Source organism: Pollachius pollachius (genome assembly GCF_949987615.1).
Source record: "Pollachius pollachius genome assembly, chromosome: 6".
Lineage (NCBI taxonomy): Eukaryota > Metazoa > Chordata > Actinopteri > Gadiformes > Gadidae > Pollachius > Pollachius pollachius.
The window spans coordinates 12,645,460-12,669,310 of NC_136939.1; the positions used below are offsets into that span (position 1 = coordinate 12,645,460).

Sequence of the window (23,851 nt, forward strand, 5' to 3'; positions counted from 1 at the left end):
ATGCATAGTAAGGATATTTATCATTTCATCGAGTAGGACTACATGTTCCAACATTTTTGAAGCATAATCTAACATTCAGTCCCATATTACTTGCCTCTCTCCTATCCAGTTTCTTCACCGAAGACCCACAATGAATTGATTATAACCCAAACCTTTATTTGCATTTCAAAACCCTCCCAGTAGAGGTCTCCTGAAAGCCATGTACTGACTTGGATGATACGTGTACCTCTGTATAGTGGTGGGAAAATACAAGCTAATAATAACAGCCCAAATGTTAGTTGGTGAGGGGAGAATTATGTATTTTCACTTTAAGTGAGATGTAAAACTCAAAGCATCCAAATGTGCTTAAAACACTTAAAAGGGGACCACTTAAATTGTGCTTGTGTATAATAATTAGGGTTTGGAACACTGACCATTACTTAATTAGATGTTCTCCTTGCTCAATGTAGACGCTATAAATGTGGAAGGATCTGGTAAAAAATGTGTTTGTTGAAGAAAAGGTTCTTGGTGAATGTTTAAGATAGTAATAGGTTTTACTTTTATAGAGGCTGGTTAAATCTCTAGAATAATTTGTATTGTTTGTGATTAATTGTCGCTTTTCCAGATTTTACTACACATGCCTTCGACCTCTACTGACACTGTGTATTCTTTCTCTTCATTTGACTGTTAGACTGTTAGAAAAAAGAAGGAACCTTATTAATAAAAATAAAGTTAATTCATAGTCTAAAATTGAAATATGACTGGGCTTTAATTAAAATAAAGTTTGAGAAAAATAATGCACTGACAAACTGTGAAATAAAGCACCACAACGCTTTGCCCACATTGTTAATATTTAATGACTCAATCTCTGAAACCGTTGCAGCAATAATCAAGGGTATAAATCTTCCATTGGAGAATATCTTATAAAGTATTCAATGAAAAACAAGTAGCTGACCGAAGTCCCCCTAATACTGATAATAATTTTGTGTCCATGTATCAATGGCTCCCAGAAGGACCTCCTAATGTCAGATAACTACATCCTAGTTGAGCGGTGATTTGGAAATTACAACATTTGGAAGACTTCCAGTATTTAGGTTTTGGTAGCATGTTGGAAAATAATAGCTAAGGTGAAGAACTCCCATTGTTTTCCTTCTACTTTAAGCCCTTTTGTCTCTACCGCAAAAGAAAGGCCTTGATGTGCACAATGTTCAGCATCACATTTAATCACATGAGGGGGTATGGAGGGAGTCATATGAACAGGAACACGGGGAAAGTAAGAGAACATCACTGGAGGCAAGAGGTATAATGGTAGTAGATTGAGTTTTATGGAACGCTTCATTACAAAACGACTTGTTAGTCATTCCATTGACACAAGTGGACATTGGAAACACAGCAGGGCTCTCGATTTAATTAACATCCATTTATTTTCAGTCCTCAGATTAAGCCACTTGTTGGGGGGGGGGGGGGGGGGGGGATCTCGCTGGCCAAACACCACTGACTTGACAGAGCATTGTTACAAGGCATAGTAGCAAAGTATGAGCAATAAATAAAAGAGGCGGGGTGCATCGGCCCCCTTAGGTTCTTCTCAGTCGTTGTCCACCAACTGTCCACCAACTGTCCTCAAACTCAGGATACAAGATTCAAGATTCAGGAGTTTAGGGTTGGTTTCCCTCGGAAATACATGGATCCAAGCTGTCTATCACAAACTATCCCATACCAATTTTTTTATTTTGAAACGATAATACCATGTCACTTTGAAGTCCATTTGCCATCCACATTTCATAGTACATTGAGCTGACTCTGTCTGCGATTGGCTAATAGGTGTTTCCAGTAACAGATAAATTCAGTTTAGAAGGATCATTGTTTTGGTATTAACTGCAAACGGAAGAAGAGTTCTTCAGGAGTCCATCACAGCATTAGGCTGAACATCAAATTGTCTTTACTTTCTCATGTTGGAAATGTACCTCTGTGTGACCCAATTCAAGCTTCTCTCATCCTGGCATGTTCCTGGGAAAGAAAGAGTGATGTAAGAGGTAGAAAGTCTGTATAAATGTAATCATGTATTACTAACAGCCATGATAAATGAAAATAATAAAGAAATACAAACATCTTGGGTCAGGTCGCCCTCTTGCTGATGAATGCCATTAGCTGAATTTGCCCCATGAACCTGTAAATCATTGAAAAAAGCAAAAATTATATATGTCGGAATGGACATTGTAACAGTTATAACCCAACTTCATAGAATTTGTCAAGAATAAAATTTCCCTGCTGATAAAATACCAGCACTATTTAAGTATCGGACAATAATTAAAACTAGGAGCTACTTCTTGGAGTTAATGCAAATAAGTGGAAAAATACCAATGGTTTTGTTTTGTTTTTCTGTGTACTATTGGAGCTGTTCCTTCATACCCTAGCTTATCTTGGGTCACATCGTTTTAGACACCACCGGTATTATGGCAACTTCAATGTCTTACGGGGCTTTTGTCGGGGTGTCTGCCCATGGCCTGCACCAGCTGGTCCACGTGCTGGTTGTGCTCCATGGCGTTCCTCAGGGCGTCCTCTGTGCTCAGCAGCCTCTGGCGCAGCCGTGTCACCTCAGAGTCCAAGGTGGAGGGGTCCAGCATGGAGAACCTCCGTTGGTCCGGGGAGGAACGCTCCCGACCCTGGGGAGGTCACACATTTAAGGAGTCAGCGTGTTTGGTTGTGTTATATTTTATAGATCCCAATTAAAGACTATTAAACACAATATCTGTAGTTGCATGCATGGACTACAGATATTGTATTTCGTTTTCGTAACAAGAAATGGAAACACCTTAATCTAATACACAAAATTTATGTTTTCAGTGTTAACACATTCATTGGGATCTGCGTAAACACAGTGCACTGAAAATGGTTTATATCTTAATGCTAAAAAACTTGACACATTCTCTAATATAGTGCTTGTGTTGTTGTAATTCAGGAATAACTCAAACCAATGAACGGATTTTATAGAGGAGAATGGACTGATTTAAGATCAACCACAGGGAAAGCCAGCAAGTTGAGTCGATCCCGGGCTTCAAATATAACCCCCTCATATCGATGACGTCAAACTCGTTTGTTCACCAGACACAAGAGGCTGTTCCCCAGGTCTCACTCGAGGATTTGGTTAAAACCCGCAAGGACACTGTGGACCTTTGAAAAAATCCTAGCACTCCCCCCTACACCCACACCCTCTTCACCAGTAGGAGCAGCTTGTCACGCAGAGTCTTGATGTCCTCTTGGAGCTTCTGCTCCTTCACCCTCCACTCTGCCTTGTGGACCTCCCTGCCCAGGTCCCGCTCCAGGTCTCTCTCCATGTCCCGCGAGTGGCGGTGGGAGTCCAGCAGTAGCACACGCAGCTCGTTCAGACTCCTGGTGGGGAATAAAAGAAAAAGACCATGGTTGATAAAGGGGTTCCCAACCAACGGTACGCGTACCCTTGTGGGCAATGTGAGTAGGGTCCAGGGTTTCCTCAACATTTTAGCTATACCTACAAAACTTAAATTACCCGAATAAATATTTATAATTATTTAGACTGAACTTAAACTTGAACTTTTCTTAAATATTGTCAATATTGACGAAGACCAGAAATAGCCGCATGCCTTCGCTTCTTCAATTTTAACAGTTTTAATATAATAGTTATTCATTAATGGACATGGCAGCACTTGATGTGTTGGTCTATTGGAAGATGACATGAAATGATGTGGGTCTGTATATGGATGCACACCAATCAAAGTGGGTTTACATTTTTGTAAAACTTGTTTTAAATTAGGTGTTAAATAATGACCACATGCTGCAGACTAACTAGGCAACATTCCTAAATTAAAGGGGCGGTCCAATAAGCTTAAAATAAACCAGTGGTGTACATATGGGTTGGCCTGAGCAGCAGTTGCTCACCTCTCCTTTTTCAGTAGCTCCTGGCTTATGAAAACCAGCTGCCCAGATGCATCATGGGACTTTTTGGTCATGGACTCAAGGTCCGCCTCCAGGCGCAGCTTGTCCCTGGCAAGGACGTCGGCTCTCTTCTCCCCCAAGCGCACCTTGCCCTCCAGAGCTGATGTGAAGGGCACACCATAAAAGTGTCATTGTTTATGGTCACTGTTTTACATGGTTTTACATGAGATGTTAAACATTACAACCAACACTCAAGATGAAAAGATAATAATCAATCACTCCCTAAACATTTCAGAATCATTGTGAAATAAACTCCCAAACAAATGAAGCATAATAATCATGCTAGCCTAGATAACAGCGCTAAGCAATAAGTGATCATTATAATTACGATGTTACATGATGATGCATATTCGGTTATTACAAACTTGCACATGAATTCAGTTTACCGGAGATCTGTGATTTCAGCGCATCCACGTGCGTACTGAGAGTGGAGACCTCTTTTTCTCTTTTCACCAGCTTCTCCATTGTTTCTGAAAAAAATACAAACATAATTTTGCCGTTTGTCTTTTTCAGTAAATAGGATATTTTATTATATTCTATAAATAAAACACAAAGTACCTTCAATATTCTGTCTTCGTGTCTTTTCATCAGAGAGCGCGTTGTCCTCTATAACCTAAACAGGAATGAATGACATTATGGTAGAAGAAATTAAGCAACTTTTGCGGGCGGAAAGTACAATTATCTATATAATGGCACAGACATGGGTATGTTCTCTTCCCATAGCTGAGAGAGCATGTGAATATCTAGACACGACTATCCCCCTTGTACCCACGTTGGCATCGTGGGACATGAAGCGGTCCGTCTGGATGGCCTGGAGTCTGTTGGCCATCACCCTGAGCTTCTCCTCCAGCTTCTGGATCTCCTCCCGGCTCTCTATCTGAGCCTTCTGCAGGGCTTGGTAATCGCTCATCTTCTTCTCCGACAGCTCCAGCCTCTCTCTCAGATCCTGGCCGCTCCTCTCCTGCTCTGCCCGGAGCTCCTCCAGCGCGGCCAGCCGGTCGTCCGCCTTCTGCAGCTTCTCGGTGGCGGCGCTGAGCTCCTCCGCGGCCTCCTTCAGGCCCCTTGTGTCGGCGGGCCCGCCCTGGGCCAGCTGCTCCCGGGCCTCCTGCAGCCTCACGCTGAGCGTCTCGTGCTCCTTGGTCAGGATGGCCGCCTGGATCTTGTGCTTGGCCTTGAGGTTCTCCACCTCCAGCATGTGCTCCATCTTCAGGCTCTCCAGGGAGGCCCTAAGCTCCTGCGGGTCCTGGTCTTGGCCGGCCGGGGTGGCCCGGTCGCCGCTCAACGTGGCTTTCAGCTCCTCGTAGGAGCGCTGGTGGTCACTGACCATGGTCTCTAGCTTCACCTGTCAGTCAAACGCCATGGGAGTCGTCAGTTTCACAAGGATTTGAAATTTGTGGATTTGTGCAACACATTTCAGCACACTCAAAACTGCCCTTTTTAGACCTGCTTTTACACGGTGGTAGCTATAACTTTTTTATGAATGCTTTATTTCACGAAAAAATAAAATAACATCTTACCTTCCAGCTGTCCATCATCTCCATGTTCTCCCTGGTGGCCTGTTGGACCTTCTGCTTCAGCAGGCCGATCTCCTGGTTCTGCCGCTCCACCAGCGCCCTCATCGTCTCCATCTCCTGCCGGCCGGCGGCCAGAGCCTCCTCGTGCTTCTGCTTGAGCTCACTGCTCTCTTTGAGGTGCTCGCGGCCCGCAGACAGCAGCTGTTCCCGGAGGACGGCCTCCGGCTGAGCGGCCGTCACCGCCTGGGAGTCCTGCTGACCGCCCTGGCCGTCTTCGCCGGTGGAGAGCTGCTGAGCCTGGAGCTGAGCCACCTCGGCCTGCCTCAGTGTCAGCTGCTCCTCCAGCTGCACGATGCGGCTCTTCTCCTCCACCGTTGTTTGCTGGATAGATAGACAAGGGGAGCCGTCATGAGGAGAAGACTCTGGTATCCGGGGAGAGGGGGGGGGGGCAGAGATAGTCTGCCTCCTGTTCAAAGGCGGTATGGTGAATTGGTGGCACACTAGCTAGGGTGACACGATCAAAGCAGAAACACACTGACATATTTTGAGGTATTTTGAGCAAAAAGCCTGCCACCTATAGAGCAGCAGAACATTGACACTTTAGAGATGTTCTGGTGGATAAGTCATGAAAAACCTGCAGTCCAAAAGAGTCATCATCAGTAACAACCCCAGAATATCGGAACAGTGGCAGATTGTTTTCTGTTTTAGCTCCCGCTGTACTAAATATGTATTAAGCTAAAACATTTTTATTCATAACAATATCTCAAATTCCAAGAAACAATGTTTTTTACCATCAGATTACATTTTGTCTTTCTTTTAGGTCAATCTATTATGCATTTTGTAAGTACAAAGCTAAAAGACAAACCAATGTGCCACTGTATCAAAGATTTGTAGGGCCTATTAAATGTCTAAAACAGGAATTGAGGACAGCAAAAGCCATTCGTATTGCCTAGCAACTGCCAAGCGAAAAGGAAATAAAACAAAGGAGAAAGACTCAAACAAGCAAAGATCAAATATTGTGGCATAATTCTGCCATCTACATATGGACAGGCACTACCAAACAACCTAAAATATATACCTATCACTCAAATGTCAGAGAAAGGGAAAAAGAGAGGAGAAAGGAGTGTAGATGTTATTTAAACCACCAGGACACAAAGTGTACTACATTGCGGTGTTGCAGTGTTGCGGTGTTGATCGAGTCTGGCGGCATCAGATTGTGGACCAACACGCGATAGAGAGAAAAAGATGAAAGGTCTACGAAAGGTTTGACAGCCTTGACGACGTCGCAAGGCAGTTTGAAGTCAAGACATGAGATAAGTCAGCAGAGAATCAATGCCACGGCGTAAGTTCTTTTTTCACCTTGGTTCTCTTACCCAACCTCAAGGCCACTGCATCATGGTTGGGCCTTCCCTGTTGGCAAAAGCAGACCTTTTTGTTTTGTATGGATTTGGATAGACGTGTCGATTGTTCCGAGATCTCTCAACCTTTGGTTGCCATGGTTGATGATCAAGGCACGGCCGTTTAAACCGTATTTGAATTCAACTTTACATATTTTTACCTTTGGACCTTTTTTCCTTTGACTGAGGTTTGTTTGTCTGCAGAGTTCAACAGAGGAATGATTTTGAATGTCAGAGGGAAGGGAGAGTCACCTAAGTCCACGTGTGCCAACCAAGTATGGACCAATATTGATTGACATGAGCGATTTTAAACTCAAATCTTGAAAACGACACGATTAATATTGTTGTTTCATTCTGTAAAATGTCTACACAGACATCCTTATCCATGCTTAAACACACGTTTGGAGACTGAGACAATAACATCGGGGAAAATGAAATGGGAAAATACAACGATAAATAAAAAGAGCGGTGCATGATCACTTGGAACTGATGTAGCGACGAATGCAACCGAAAAATGGGTGCGAAACGGCACGACAAAAAAAGCAACCAAACAACAGGATGTTCTGGTCGAAAGAGGCTACAAGCACCGGGCTTCTCGGGGGTTTTACCCTGTTGGTTTCTAAATCTTTCTGGAGCGCCCCTGCTCTTGATTTCTCAAGCATCAGGCTCTGCTCCAGCTGACGTATGCGTGCGTGCTCCAGTTTGGTCTGAGTCTACAGAGAGAGGGGGATAGAAATAGAGAAAGGGAAAGGTGGAAGAAGTAAGAGAGGAAAAGAGGACAAAAAAAAACGTAGGGCAAGAATCCCGGAATACAGATAGAGTAGACATCCCATGTGGAAAAAAGTTCAAAAGGGAAGAAAATCCCATAATATTTTAATCTGATAAAAATAGGAATATGTCCTTGGGTATGTGGTTGTGCGTTACCTCTACTCAAAACAAATGTATAATGTCTTGCATGTTAAAGAAATAAGTGAGTTCCAGTAAGAAATACATGCAGCATGCCTACACCAAAATGGTTTTATCGTGTTTCTCCTGTGTTCTTGTCAGACCTTTCATCCCATGGGATTGGAAATAGAAATTAGAAATGATACAGACCACAGGGTAATTGAGAGATAAAACTTGCCAGTGGGTTAAATTATCAGCTACAGCGTAGCTGTTGATGTTGGATCATTCAGGGCTTTGAACTGCCAGTGAAGACCCGATGATCACTAGAGTGAGTGGGTGGAGGATGGTGGTCGGGGAAGGGATTTGGATTGAGGATTTAGGTCAGAATCCCCCTCAATCAAGATGAAACAGAGTCCTGCTTGTTAAGCTTGTACTTACCCATGTCATCGATACTGTCAGACCAACTGAATATAGTACTGTGCCACGGTGCCATGGCACGATGATCAACCAATAGGAACTTGAGTCTGCCTTTCCCATCAGATAGAATTTGAACTGTAAATATAGCGTGCCTCATCCTATTAGGTTGCTTTGCCAATTATCTGTTTTATCCTCCTTCATAAGTCAACATTGCTTGTATATCGGAAACAATATGCAAATACAACACACGGTACAATACGGCACACACACAAAGTATACAAAGCACAAGCTAACTTAAATGTTGGCCAATGAATTTCCGATAAATATGTGACAGACTGGATGGGAGAGCACCCATTGTGTCACATGGTGAAACAAATATTTATCAGATTCTTCAGTTGTTTTTTATCAGTCAGACCATGTCTGCCCATCAATATTGTGTTGTTTCTCATGAATCCACCCGGGATGATCAAACTGGTGTCTGGTGTTTGTGTGTGCTGACAGAATACCTCCAGATCTCCTTTTGTAATGGACTCCTCCTCCACTCTGAACTGGAGGTCCTCCACCTTCCTGTGAGGACAAGAAGTCACGGTGAGGTTACAGAATAGCTTCCCACTTCCTGTCTACCTCCCGGCCTCTTTATTGTCATGACACTGTCAATGCAACCTTTGTACGGAATATTGTAATTATTGAACATATGCGGTCTAGAAGTTGCCAAGGAGAGTTGCATACCTTTTCTCTTCTTCAAGCTGATTGGCCAGTTCCACTTTGTCTTTTTGCGTGCTGGCTAGCATGTTTTTCACCTGCTGCATGGTACTCTCATTCTCTGAGACATACTGTGTTTAAAACAACAACAATAAAACATGTATTCGTTAGTGCAAGGACATGTTCGTTTGAAGACAATGTTTCTTAAAGCTGCTCAAAGTTCTAAGAGAATAACAAACCTTTAGGCAGTCTGAGTAAAAAATCAGCTCATTAGCTCCAGTCTAGCCTTCACTTGCGTGCTGTTGCTCTCCAGGCACTGGAGAGGACGGCTTTACATCAATCAGAACTTGGCCGTGATGCGTCCTCATTCACCTAGCGGCCATCTTGGTGCTTTACATCGGTGGAACCTACCCCACTCTATTATGATGGCCGCTAGGTGACTTTTCAATATCTTCCTCTTTTTCGACATCAAATGGCATTCAATATTCCAACCAATAGAATACCAGACCCTCCAGAAGCAAAATAAAACCAAAATACAGTCAAGGAATAATTTAAATCCATACATAGCCTAAGGGTCCCTTATTTTACCATCAAGTCTGATGTTAATTAGCCATAACAAGCCTACCCACTGTAACAGTTGGTAGGCTGGTCCATCTCACAAGTCCAAAACAAAACCAATAAGCCTGATGATGCTGTGACTCCTAAATCCCTTAGGTAAAACTGAGAGCTAAAATGGAAATATCATTGCCCATGAGCATGGGCAATGAAAGCAGTTTGGTTTGAAATGTGCTCGGGACAGAGATGCATTCTGTGCATTTTCAGAAGTGCTGGGTACAATAAGGATGCGCTCTTTTTTTTCTCTTTAGTGCAGGTAATGAAAGGTTCTGAAAGACGGCATACCCATGTAGCTTACTAATGAATGAAATGTATTCAAAAAACGGTGATGTTTGACAGGTTTTATGAAGAAAGTGTTTCCAACTCAAGTTTTGGGTTTTAGTGGTGGGTATCAAATGAATCAGGTACTTGTCCCCAGCGTCCCCAGCGAAATCAATGCCTATGCCCATGCGTAATGATGACTCCACTGACTCAGGTAAATAGATCAGGACCTACGTCACTGCTTGCTATTTCATAGCGAACGACACACACCGCAGAATGGGCCTACCTGCGCGTGCTGGTTCTTGAGGACTCCCATCTCCTTCTCCACCTGGCAGATGTGGCTGGTGGCCTTGGCCACCTCGCCCCGCTCCAGGTCCCGCTCCGCCAGGAGCTGCTCAATGTGCTGCTGCTTCTCCTTCAGGGCCTCCTGCAGCGCCGTCGTGCCCGAGATCTTGCGGGCGTAGCGGGACGACGTCTCCGTCAGCTGAGGGAGAAGAAGTGGCACCGGGGTTAAATGGGGACGGTGGGTGGTGGTGGTGGCGTAAAGCATATTGTCTGTGAACAATATACTTATGTCTCATGTATGAGATCAATCGATCAGGAGAACCGGGATGTTATTATTAATTCAGCTAGGTTTGGAAGAAAAATGCTGAAAGACGCATTGATGCTTTTATTCATCTCCCATACAGCAGCAAAGTATAGGAAGAGAGGGCAGTCCGGGTTGAAAAAGGGTTGGTCGGTTGGTGTTGGTGGTTGGAGGAGGACCAGAGGGGTGGAAAAGAACCAAAGTGAAGTGCAATACAGCATAGGGGCCAAAATAAAGTGATTGTGGAGGGTTTGCAATTAGAGATGGCCTGGGAGTTCTGTACAGGGTACCAATGGTTGGATGAGATAAGAGGGTGTTCTATTCTTGGCCACTAGAGGGTACTCCAGTAGTAGACTATTTCAATCCGTTGAATTCAATGGCAGAGGATTTGCAAATGGTGGGTTTTTACTTCCGTCCCCCCTGGGCTATGCTTGAATAGAGCGGCTGGGTTCAGGGAACACAGGAGGGCTCTCTAGCCTAGCAGCACCGAGGGACCGAGGAACTGGGCTTTTCTGACGCCTGTATGGCCTGGAAACCTCAAAAAGAAATGAAGCCATCGCAGTTTTGAAACCAACCTTGAGGATCCCTGCATGCTACTAGTAATAGTAAATGTTGTCTGTTAACTGTTGACATAAAAGCAGATTAAACATGTCAACAACAATAACATTGCATCTCCAGACACATAACCGCACACATCTTTGATTTGCATTTCTCATTTCTCAAACACACTAAATACACACTGAGAATATATTATTTGTGCACCAAATATACCGGTAAGCTCAATCCATCAGGAGAGCCTAGACATATTATCTATTCGGACTAATCTAGATGGAAAACCCTGAAAGGGATAATGATGCTGTTATTCATCTCCCATACAGCAGCATAGCATTGTCCGCGTAAGTCGCCGGGAAGGAGTGCACACTAGCTTGAAGGAGAGAGGTTGGTTGGTGGTGGTGGTGGGAGGAGGAGAGCCAGGGGGACGGAGAAGGGAGGGGAAAAGTGAGCTGTGTTGTAAAGAGAAGTGGACTGGGAGGGCTGTACAAGGTAGCAAAAGGATGGATTGACGGATGATGTATTTCAGTTCTTGGCCACTAGAGGGTACTCTAGTAGCAGACCTTTTAGATCGTTTCAATTCAATGGCAGATGATTTGCAAATGGTGGGTTTTACTTCCGTCCCGCCTGGGCTATGCTTGAATAGAGCGGCTGGGTTCAGGGAACACAGGAGGGGCTCTCTAGCCTAGCAGCACCGAGGGACCGGGGAACTGGGCTTTTCTGACGCCTGTATGGCCTGGAAACCTCAAAAAGAAATGAAGCCATCGCAGCTTTGAAACCAACCTTGAGGATCCCTGCATGCGACAAGCTATGGGAGCCGTTCTTTTCTTGTTTCTAACATAATAACAACCAACTATTAAAGACAAGTGCACTAAGTATTACCTAGTAATCGTTGATGTTATCTTAACTGTTGTTATATGAAGCAGTTATAGCATGTCAACAACAGACTGCATTTCTTAATTCATTACTGCACACATCTATGGTTGGAATTTATCTTTGTATTTCTTAAATGCTTCTACCAAACACACTGAATACATGCTGAGAATACATTATTTGTGCACCCAAATATAAGGTTAATCAATCGATTTACCTTATAGAGCTAAGACATTATTATATGGATACAGGTATTGGACACTGGTCTGAACAAAACAGATGTTATTCCATAATTATCTGAGGCATAGCTACCTCTACCGAGGTATGGCTGTCCAAGAACAACCCTTAAACAAAGATCAAATTTGAGAAGTCATATTGAGAGGTAAGTGAATCAGTTCAATCTGTAAGTGTACACTGTAGTACTCTCATTGCAATTGATCCAAACTGCATTCAAGATAGGACTGTTATTTTAACCAGCCTTGGCATATAAGAAAAACGGCTGCAAATCAGCCCAGACCATATATTCCCTCACACCTGGCATCCTTTGGCAACATTGTTTTAACAATGGGCATGGATTAGTTTAAAACCAGCCTAAGCCTCACACGCTGTTAACATTCTCCACTTCCTCATGAGGACAGATTGTTGGATGTGGGGAGACAGTGGCTCAGGAAGTAGAGCAGGCTGTCTGTCAATAGGAAAGTTGCTGGTTCAATCTCCGGTTCAGACTAAATTGTAGTATAGCGTTACCAGATGATCGGAGACCCTGCCACCTATCAAATGTCTGAGAATTTCTAAAGGCAAGATAGGGCAGCTAACAGACTTTCCCGCGATTACGTTTGACAGAAATTACACCTTACTTGAAATGATGCTCTCACCCGTGCTCCCCTCTGCAGTGAAACAACTTGGAGGTATAGAGTCACCTTGTGACCACAGGAAGCTTTTTAAAACGTTGAAAATGGATTTACTGGGAAACGGTACAATATTTGATTAGACTTCAATATATTTTACCCAGGACTAGAAAGACGTAGTTACAATCACACACGACTTCTGCCATGATATGAAGGGCCACCCTTCATATCGATGGGTTCTGCAAGGCAGAGTTTTTTTAACTCTCTGATCGTTTCCACTCAGTTTAAGCAGTTGAGCGAGGCGTTTAGAGACTTGTGAGTCGAAGCAAAGCTCAGCGTCTCTGAGCAAGACACCTGAACGCCCTAAAATTAAACCAGCTAGCTGTTGCCATGCATGTTTGACCTCGCTGTCAGTTTATGGATGGGTGAATGTTAGGCCCTAATTATAAAGTGGCCACAGGTTAGAAAAGCGCTATATGAATGCAGTCCATCTAATATTAATCCCACACGCTCAAACCAACACAAGAGTAATGCTTGACTATGCTTACCAGTCCGGCGCGGCTGGGCCTCCCCCCTACGGAGCTGGCCACGGAGCTGACAGAGCTGATGGAGGAGCTGCTGGGGCTGTGGGCCAGGGAGGACACCCCCATGGCCATGCGCTTGCTCTTCTTGGCCTTGGCAGGACTGGTGGAGGGGAAGCCGATGCGGATCACCTTGTGGACGGGGGCAAACAGCCCGAATTTGGGAAGGCACTGGAAGTACCTGTTTGAGATAGAGTGTATATAGACAGGAATCTAAGTGAGGTCTGAGTTTTTCGTCAGAGCAACAAAAGGTATGGGTCGTTTTTAAAGTTTGATTGGTTAGTTAATGCCCATGGGTCGCCTGCCATCTGCCAAGTGTAAATACATGAGCTGTATCGGTTTTTTTCCACAGCTCTGGACACGGATGAAAGTTTAATTGTCAGCAATTTAGTTATCATGAACATGTATGACGTACGTGTGGTGCCGTTTGCTGTTGTAAATAGTAACTGCTGACAGAAAATGCTGCTAAGGCAGTTGTTTAACAACTAAGGAAATGAGTGTCTTTTAGTGATTCAGCGTACAACATACTAACACTGTCAGCAGTTAATGCTCCATCTATATATATCACGCGATGCGGATTTCTTTTTTACGTTAAGTGGATTAAAGATGTCAAAAAGTGTATTTACTGACGATGAGAAAGTAAGGTGCAGAGACAGTACTTTCAATCGAATGATGAATGACACATGATACATATCAGCAAGCGTTCAACAGCAATAACATTCATCGGACTACTTCCCAGTTCATTCATTCCTGCTGGGCACATTGCTGTGTGCCACTTTCATCTGCGTACCTGGTCCCAGCGACTGCACCGTCGTTCTTCCCCAGGGGCTCGTCCAGCTCCACGCCGCACCACTCCCCCTTGGCAAAGTCTGTCTCGCCGATGTAGCGCACTGCGCCCATCTTGGTGCCGCCCACCTGAACACACACACCGGCCACACTTGTCAGCGCTCTGCTGACAGCACAATCTGGAGGAAACGGAGTGGAGCCAATGGGGGACAAGGATAACAGCTGTTGGGGTTAACTGATCATCCATAATACATAAAGTGAACAGTATAAAAATCAGAATATGATTGGGGCTATTTGTCAGCTGATCAGGAAGACCCCTGAAAAAAAAGAATCAAACTATAATAGATCTGTCCCTCGGAAAAAAATTTATGTTGCAAAAATAAGAAAAGAAAAGATCTATAACATTAAATTGAGACCATACACACACATCATTTAGTAATCTCAAGTGTTAAGGGAAATCCCAACATCTTCATCTCTATTGTCATCAATATGTAAAAAAAAGAGCTGCACATTGAGAATGGTCTTGAAATGTTCTACACAGAAGAGCACGAGAGCTGTCGTCGACCCTCTGGCAATACAGGGGAACATGTGATGAAGGGTTTAGCGTGGAACAAAAGATAAGAGGAATGCTTTCAAGATTCTTCAAGATTTGATTTGAGTCTTGCTGCTAAAATAACCGAACATGGTAGCCAGCTATGTGTTTGCCTGCTCTCTATATAATAGAGAGCAGGAACATGAAATCATCCTGATCATCAAGTTATGGTCACTACCAAGAATATTGAGCAAATTTCATGGTGACTTGTAGGGGAAATCCCCATTTAACAAAAGTGTTTACTGTACTCAATATGTACTCAGAGAAGTACTCAATCAGCTATTTGCTATTGGATTAATTATCATTTGGATGGAGTGGATCCGCAATGGTTTTTAGTATACTACCTTTTAGCGCTGCCAATAGTGTCCACAGTTAATATAGTCTTTTAAAGTCACGGTCTTGACAGGTTGAAGTTGATCTATGTTGCTGCTTGTACCTTTAAGGAACAAACTACTCCCAGTCACTCTCCTCCTCCTCCACCTCATGTCCAGAGTTGGAGGAAGATTAGTCTTTTGCTTGTCATGTGATGATGGAATATCTTCCAATTCATGCACTTTTGTAAGAAAAACACTTGGGAAACACACGTCTTTATCAAAGGATTTGCTGTATCCTTTGAAAATGAATGAAACAACTGTTTAACAGACTTTAACGTCTGCTACAAATACTGCTACAAATGACAAAAATGTTCCAGCATATTCTTTCCTAAATCTCCAGCTTTGACACAAACAAGATGATGCAGACTATGTATCGGGACCAAACTAGACCAAACAGTCTATCAAGACACGTCGGTTCGCTCTTTGTTTACAATATATCTCAAGGATTTCCTGTTTCCTGTCGTCCTCATAGTGCTGTATCACCATGACCAGCGAATGCCTCTCATCCCGGGACACATGGTCAGCACATGTGCAACTGTGACACATGAAAAAAAGGAAGAGCTGTTTAAATCGACCATCGTACAAACATCCTGTCCCTCATTTGCTATGCTGTTGAGTTTCTTAACCGCAAACAGTGTGGTGTTGCATGGAAACACTTTTTACTAAGCCACAAGAGACACCCTAGACAGCGTTTCACACAACAAAATCTTGTGTGCCTTTGAAATCCATTCTATTACATGGATATGCCAATATATACCTTGAAGGTAACCACTCAATGTTAAATGAGTGTTTTATTCCTGACGTGTGTGTGTGTGTGTGTTTTTTGCCACAATAAGCTTCAGAAACGGAGTCATAGCTTCTATATGATCTACCATGGTCCCCTCAGTAGTGGTGGGAGTTCCAAATCACCACATGTATATGGTTATGTAAAAGTGGTTTTACATTGTGATGTATGTCTCTATTAAGAGACGGCCCATGTGATGTGGTTTGTTGTTCCCACCCTTCAAAACCAGAGGAACCCGTCTCATCGGTGCCTGTTCAAGCTCTCTCTCCCTCTCCCCTGTATCCCCCTCTTTCTCTTCTAAGCTCCCTCGCTCTCAAGATTCCTTTTAAAACCACTGCTCCTGCGGTAACCACAAAAACAATAAAAATATTTGTTACATTTCTTTCAAACAACTTAACTGTATTCCATTAACAATGTGAAACAGCAGAGAATGACATTACTGCATTGAGCCCATTGAGTATTAAAGAAAAAGACGGATGTCCAGTAGGACTCCGTAACGATCATACATTGGTTTAAGGTGGTGGAATTTCACTCGAAGTGAAATGACAAATAATAAACCCAAGTGCAAAGGCTCTTTCTAAACGACAGGAAAAAGCCCTTAATTGTCAGACATTGTCAGACATTACTGTCGCAAACAGTTTAATAAAAAACATCTAAAGCCAGTGGGAGCCTGATCTGAAATAAATACTTGAGTCTGCAGCAGCTTCTAGACTGTGGTGCTGATTGGGTTTATTTAGGCGGAGCAGTGGGTGAAGATTTTAGGAGAAACAGAGAATCATGTTGTTTGAACAGCAACTGAGCGAAGTAAGCAGATAGGCCTACCGTCCACCTCTCAATGTGACTGTTAAGACTATTAAGATGACACGGGTGCTAAAGTTAATTAACATATAATCCATATGCAACACATCCAAAAGCAAAATCTCTCTCCCTCTCTCTTCTGTATCCATCGCTCTCTCTCTCAATCTGTCTTTGAACCCTGTGGTCAAACTGCGAGGACACATTCAAGCCATGCAATAAAGAAAAACATCAGACGAATGCCACAATTGTGGCTGGCAAATGAGGCACAAGAAGTCACAGGTTTTGCCACTGAGGTTGGCTTGTACATGTTTTCATGATGAATAACTTCAGATAATCACAGCCCCATGATCTACACCTTCCGTGGATTACATTTTAGGACCGGATTTAATTGGTTGTCAAGCGCTCTGGTTATTTGGATACCAATTCAAATTGTTTCATATTGCAGTCAGATGAATTCATTCTTAAGATGAGGCTTGTACATTTGTATTACGTTATATTATGCTCTGTGCAACCTCTCCACTTTTCCGATATTCTCTGATGTATGGGGTTTTCGTGACTTGAAAAACATGGCCCAGCCCTTTCTGTTCTGACCTGGTGATTCGTTTTTCTGGCAAGTAATTGGGCATAGACGTTGTAACTTTGGTAAGCCATGGTAGAACACCATTCTACCTTGGGGCGCCACTGAAAAAAAACAAAAAGCCTCAACAACCAGATTATCTTGCAGCTAAAATATTTTAGTCTGCTTATCTCCCTGGATTAAGAGATACTTTAATTAACATCATTTTAATGAAACTAAGCTTACTCAAGATTCCTCTTCCTCTTCCAAAACACTATTCCTGACACTGGAAGCAAGCCCTGTTTGCCTCCCTGCCTTTAATTAATGTAATTTTAATGAAACTAAATCCAACTCAAGAGTCCTTTTCAAAACACTGCAAGTGGGCCCTGTGTTCGCCCGCCCCAGCGAGAGAGAGAGAGAGAGAGAGAGAGAGAGAGAGAGAGAGAGAGAGAGAGAGAGAAAAAGAGAGAGAGAGAAAGCAAGAAAGAAAGCAAAAAAGAAAGAAAGAAAGAAAGAAAGAAAGAAAGAAAGAAAGAAAGAAAGAAAAAGAGAGAGAGAGAGAGAGAGAAAGAGAGAGAGAGAGAGAGATACATTACATTGAAGGAGCTGCTTATGGTGAAAGACGCATAGCGCTGATCAATGTCAGGCCTGCTTCTCCCTTCCTAAGTGCTAAAAGTAATCCAGGGTGATTTACAATATTGACCAGTAGGAGAGAAAACGACAGGGCCGCCGCCGCCACCCATTCGCCAATACCCAGGGTGGGTGTAGCCGGGGTCCCTGGTGCCCATGCAGCAGTAAACAGAAGGCAACACGACCCAACGGCCAATAAGCCACAGGGGAGAATGAACTCAAGAGCGCTGATGGGGATGGGTGCGAAAATGCACAAAAAGAGGAGGGGATCGTTTTACCAAACTATGGCCAGAATGACGTGCCCTTCCAGTGGTACGCATAGACAGGATGAGGAATCAGCAGAATGCTCAGCTCGGATAACAGGAGAATGCTAGTACCAGGGAAGATTGATTTTGGGGAGATCTCAGCAGTTTTGAAACTTAGACAAATGCCTGAAGCCAGGTTAGAAAACGAAGCTGACTTTGCATAATGTTAGTCTGCACATAAAGCTAAAGGGAAGATCATGTTATGGTTGGTTTACTGGCCCTGCCTCTTCAATTTAGCAAAATCACAAATCCAAACGATAGCAAAGATAGCCATCCGCTGGATCTGAAATGTAATTCAGAATAGTAGTGATTTATTCTTTGCTATTTTTAGTGTGCTTATTGCCCTCACTACAACAATAACGACCCCACAGCTCCCAGTCCAACCTTACCAAGGTTATAGAAGCCTCGCGAGACAAGCGACCAGCCCTGCCGTAGGCTATCAGAGCAGAAGATTTATAGCCATCAATTAATGGTCTCAGTGCATAAGTTAAAATATCCGGTTGCCACTCAACTGAATCACATAAAAAGGAATGTTCTTTGAAGTCGTTAGGCTCTAGGGCTATCTCTTAAGTGTTTTTTTGTTTTCCTAATGTTTTTAGATCACCGTTTACTAAACAGTCATTTAGCAGACAGCTCTTTCAAAAGAGACTTGAATTCAGATGCATAATAGTAGCAGGTGGGGGTTGCAAATTGTGTTCAAGGACGCCCAGAGGTAATTTCTGACATTCGGGAGTCGAACCCAGTACCTCTGTTTCAGGCATCACCCTAGTTCCATATCCCCCATCCCCTCCCATGGCAAGCCCCTCCCCTGCAACTCACCAGAACGCGGTCTCCCACTCGCAGGTCCTTATCGCCGCCCTTCTTCACTGAGCCGCTGTCGGACATGTTGGACCCCGACTCGTTGCCCGTCTTGGCGACGCTGTTCAGCAGGCCCTCCCTGAGGGGCACCACGATGCGCTGGCCTCCCGGACCCATGCCCCCTCCTCCGCCGCCGACTCCACCGCCGTTACCGCCGCCGCCGCCGCCGCCGCCGTGATGCGTGCTGTGTCCCTGCGCCACCTGGGAGTCGGTGGAGTGGCTGTCGCTGCTGTCTCCCACCTGCTGCCGGGTGAGCTTGGAGGGCCGCGTGAAGATGCCCTGCTGGGCCTGGCACTCAAAGTAGCGCACGCCACCCACCGTGCCGTCGTTCTTCCCCACCAGGTCGTTGAGGACCACGCCGGCCCACTGGCCTGGGGCGAACTGGGTCTCGCCCAGGTAGGCGATGACGCCCAGCTTGATGCCGTTCACCCACACCTGCTCGCCCACCACGTAGTCCCCCAGCACGTCGTCGCCCACCTCCGACAGCTTGGTGGGGGTGATGGGCTTCAGAGGGACGTCTGCGGGCAGAGAGAGAGGGATGTAGGGAGACGGAGGAGAGAGAGACGGAGGGAGGTCATTGGTTGGCATCGTTGTTCAAATATATAGGAGAAACTTAAAGCACCCAATGCCAAAGCAATGAACAGATCGAATTTAAATAGATTGTTTCTATGAACAAAAAAACATAAAAAATAGCATAACACAACAGCTATCGTGTCTCCAAACTGTAAACTCTTTTCAAACCACTTTGTAAAAACCAGGTCATGTACTGAATCTCTGTGTCCCCTTCCGAACTCCAAGCCTATGTGGACCGCCCCCTCAGAACAACCCATCTATCTGCTCCAAAGTTTATGTGATGGCATTCAGCACAATGGCGGAGCTCAGGCCAGATTATCTGGCGCCACTCACCCTTCTGCTAAAGTGGGTCAGAGATCTACGCCGTGTGTCTCTCCCTGTGTGTGTGTGTGTGTGTGTGTGTGTGTGTGTGTGTGTGTGTGTGTGTGTGAGTGTTGTTGTGCTGTGCTGCGATGTAAACCCGACCCGGGCTTCTGAGACGAGTGACAGAGCTGTCTTTGACGTGGTGTTGACAGGCTGCCTCGCCACTGGTTTTACACTGTTGGAGGCCAGGCAGGGTGACCACAGCACACACAGCGTCTGCCGCTGCTATACTAGGCCATACTGCCGGGAAATGGAGCTTGGTTGGTCTGTGTGTATGTGTGGGTGTGTTTCCGGTTCTGGTGGAGTTGAATGCCAGAACGGTCTAGCTGGCACACTGAGAATGGGCCCAGAATCCGTCTCTGTCTCATGCATTGATTGCTCCCATATGCAGGGGTTGTGAGACTGGGTCAACATGAAGGGAAATTCATGACAACTTATAAAAAAAACATTTTCTATGCCTTGTTATCTCATTTCCACATCCTGATACTATGCATGTATTCAACAACAACAACAACAACAAATACAAGAACACCACCAGAAAATGTAGCTATCTAACTTCCTGTTTAAAACAGCAGGTTTTTGGATTATGCCAACATGATTTAAGGTATGGGGGGAATGCAGTTCCTTTTTTATGTATGTTCACTAAGAGCAGGAAATAAATGTCATTGTGTAATGTGTTGCCTTTGGGATTGAATGGGCTTCCATGTATTGCAGTCCATCAACAACTTATGAAGTACTGAAAGGGTGTGGAGAGTGGTGGGGGGTTTTAAAGAAAAAAAGGTTTTAATGTGCAAAACCACAGTTTATAGAGGTTATCATGGGCTTTTAAGCAACAACAATGCTAGCTAGCTCTCTTGGTTGTCTCACATATACACACTTTGCATCGGCAACTGGGGTAACTTAAAGAAGAAGGATGGACAAAAGGACCAGAAAAGCCTATTTTTTGGCAGCACATCATCAGTGTGCCGGTGCTGAAGAAAAATCTACAACTAAGCAAGACCCGTGATCGGTGTTGCTGGGGCAACAGGGAACAAGAAAGGGAGGGGTGGTGGTGGTGGTGATGAAGGGGGGGGCTGGGTGCTGAGGGCAAAAGACACCCTGGCAGAAGTGCAGGAAGGCCCGGGAACACAGCCCTCACTTTCACCATTGTGGCCCCTGCTGCTGCCGCCTCCCACCACCACCTCCACCACCACCACCACCACCACCATCACCACCGCCGGCTCAATCCAACCATTCATGGGATGTGCACAATGGGCTCCGCACAGCTCCTGGGAGCCCTAGCCTGCCCCTCAACTCTCCCTCTCCCCTCCAGTTCCTCCCTCCCCTGGGGGTCTTCCCTTCTTCACCCTATCTTTATTACCCACAGTACATTCATACACATCTGTTGCAGAGAGAGAGAGACAGAGAGAGAGAGAGAGAGAGAGAGAGAGAGAGAGAGAGAGAGAGAGAGAGAGAGAGAGAGAGAGAGAGAGAGAGAGAGAGAGAGAGAGAGAGAGAGTGAGAGAGAGATTAAGAAAGAGAGACTGGACTTTCTCTTCACATTGCCTGTTAACTAAAAATGGAGGCTGCTTGATCCATATGTTACTGACAGGGGTGAGGTTGTAGCTCACCATCGACAGTTGGGTTTTCAAGAGCTTTAAGGAACAAAGAGCTCACACTTAACTCTTATAGGTAGAACTTGACACTACAGACCACAACATTAAATGTACATTAATGTTTGAATAACACTAAATCTTAATAAGTGTGCCTTAGGCCAGAGAAGGAGTAAAACATCACATAATTGGACGAATTATCCTTAATAGGGCAAGGCTTCCTGTTCCTGCATTTATGGGAATAATAGGTGTTAACACCCTTTCATTTTCTAAAGAGATAGCTAAATTAAAAAATTCCAAGGGAAATCTCAACCTTTTTCAGACATATAATCAACATACAATTAATCATCCTGTTTCAAGGATGTGTTTGAATCCCCCTTAGCTCACCCATAAGATCTCTCTTGCTAATACTGCTGATCACGGTACAGCTGGCAAGTGTGTTTATGGCAGGTAGGCAAATTACTGAAGGTGGAAGGAGGATAACTGTATGTTATTTTAGTTCTCCATACATTGAGATGCTCAGGGCGCGGGAACAGTGGGTGGAAGTGGGGGCTTTGGGGGGAAGGGGAGCTCAAACTATTTCACAACTTCCTCGATGGATCTGAAACAGCTGGCAAGAAAGTGGAGAAGGCTGCAGTGCTCTTCCAGCGTGACACCCATCGCTGCAACTCAGCGCACTGCCGCCGCCCACGTCAAGCTGGCCAGACGGAAATGGGTGGTGGTGAGGCGGAGGTGGTGGAGCTGGTGGGCCGGGACAGTGTCACGGAAGTTCATGGGAATATTTGTTTTACATTGAAAAAGCAGGTCTTCTTTAGTGGGCGGTGAATGTTTAGCTTTTCTTATCAGATTGATTAATTATTACAAAAACGAAGTCACTCAGGAAACATAATAAGTCATTTACATTTTAGTTTGTATTCTACTGTTCTAATTTTTAGTTTATGCTCAAGATATATGTATATATATAGAAATGTAACTAAATCAGGGATTTATTTTTTTTCTATGACAAAAGAAAATGGATTTATATCGTGAGCAATGAGTTGTAGTACACTGCAAAAGATACATTTATAGAATTCAAAGTTATGTTTGTGAATTGCATTCATGTACAAACATTTATTGTTAACCCTGTACAACCACAGGAGCATAGACTATCTGCCATTTCTGCAGATATAAAGCGGAGTCCTTCGGTAAATCCCAGCTGTGAGTGTTTTCCAAAAAATACGGTTTTGTAAACAGAAGCCGATTGAAAGCATTCCAGCTTTAAGTGTATTAACACAAACTCTTCTCACGTATCTTATTTTCTAATTGTTTTTTCAATCTAGAATAGGCTTGTGCTATCGGGCCTAAAATGGATAGCCTTAATAATACACGTCCTCAATTAAAACAGTAGACTTGCAGAGAGGAAGTTTATAATTACATTTGCTTAATTCAAATCTACTGTTTTAATAGAGGAACCTTGATAATAAACTTCCTCTATTAAATCAATTGATTTTAAGACAGTACTCTTATTACATTATTTTTATTTACATTATCAACTTTCCATTCATTTATGCGTTCACACTGGGAGTTGTCACAGCCTGGCTAAACGGAAACGGAACGTTTTTGTTTGTGTTCCCCAATACGCTGATGTCATGGTTTCGTCAAACAAGATAACGTCACGGCATTTTACATTGTAAAGAGTGAAGCGCTAGCTTACTGTCTTTAGGGATGACGGGGCCGGACACTGCTCCGGCTGAGGTCCTCCCCACTGGGCCGGAATGCTTTGGCCCCCGGCCAGGGATTTTCAGCCCGCTGGATTTGAGCATATTCATTCTAAACGACAGTCAGAGTGAGACTGGCGGGGTGTTTTGGGCTAAGGCTGAGGCCGAGCTGGTGTCCCCGTTAGGCGTAAGGCGCGTGGATCCCAGGCACTAGATGTGGGAATGGCGTCCGTCTGTTTCCATGTTTTAGCTGTTGGGAGTGGGAGTGGTTGGAGGCATAGACACACACACACACACAAACACACATAGGTGTAAGTAACAGAGCGAAAGGACATTCAGGCCACCGTAGTTACATCTGGGTATATGAGGAGAGGAAAACATTGTTGATCCACGATGAACATTTGGTGTGTTGGACTTGTGATCATGGGAGACCATGATCACACGTCCGCCTCTTGCTTGTTATACAGTTTTCAGAATTAGAATAGAATAAAATTGTGTGTACGGATTAATTATGTTGTTTGTATTGATGTTTTTGCACCAAATGGTTAGCATATATATACCTATTGCTAGAAGGATGATACTGGTCTGCAGGAGATTCACATTGTTGCTCTTTGGTTGTTTGGTTACTATCTAGATCAACTGGAAGAGCAGGCATAAGACTGGAAGAGTTTGGGAATTCTTTCCCACTGGGGCCTCCCATGCTTGGAGCGGGCACTCAACGTACTTTAAAAGGCTTTTGGGAAAAAAGCTTCTACAAAATG

General features: G+C 44.2%; 1 protein-coding gene across 1 annotated transcript; it reads right to left on the reverse strand.

The window, feature by feature from the left end:
• Nucleotides 1-1,539: 1,539 nt before the first annotated feature.
• On the reverse strand, nucleotides 1,540-23,201 carry clip2 (CAP-GLY domain containing linker protein 2; the record flags this gene model as incomplete). Its single annotated transcript, XM_079737453.1, has 17 exons — nucleotides 1,540-1,986; nucleotides 2,087-2,146; nucleotides 2,454-2,642; nucleotides 3,198-3,369; nucleotides 3,895-4,051; nucleotides 4,338-4,421; nucleotides 4,510-4,564; nucleotides 4,724-5,293; nucleotides 5,469-5,846; nucleotides 7,471-7,575; nucleotides 8,671-8,731; nucleotides 8,894-8,997; nucleotides 10,029-10,226; nucleotides 13,150-13,363; nucleotides 13,973-14,097; nucleotides 18,827-19,383; nucleotides 23,087-23,201. 17 exons carry the CDS (start codon nucleotides 23,199-23,201, stop codon nucleotides 1,960-1,962), a joined length of 3,171 nt encoding a protein of 1,056 aa, XP_079593579.1. The 3' UTR covers nucleotides 1,540-1,959.
• Between the last annotated feature and the right edge of the window lie 650 nt (nucleotides 23,202-23,851).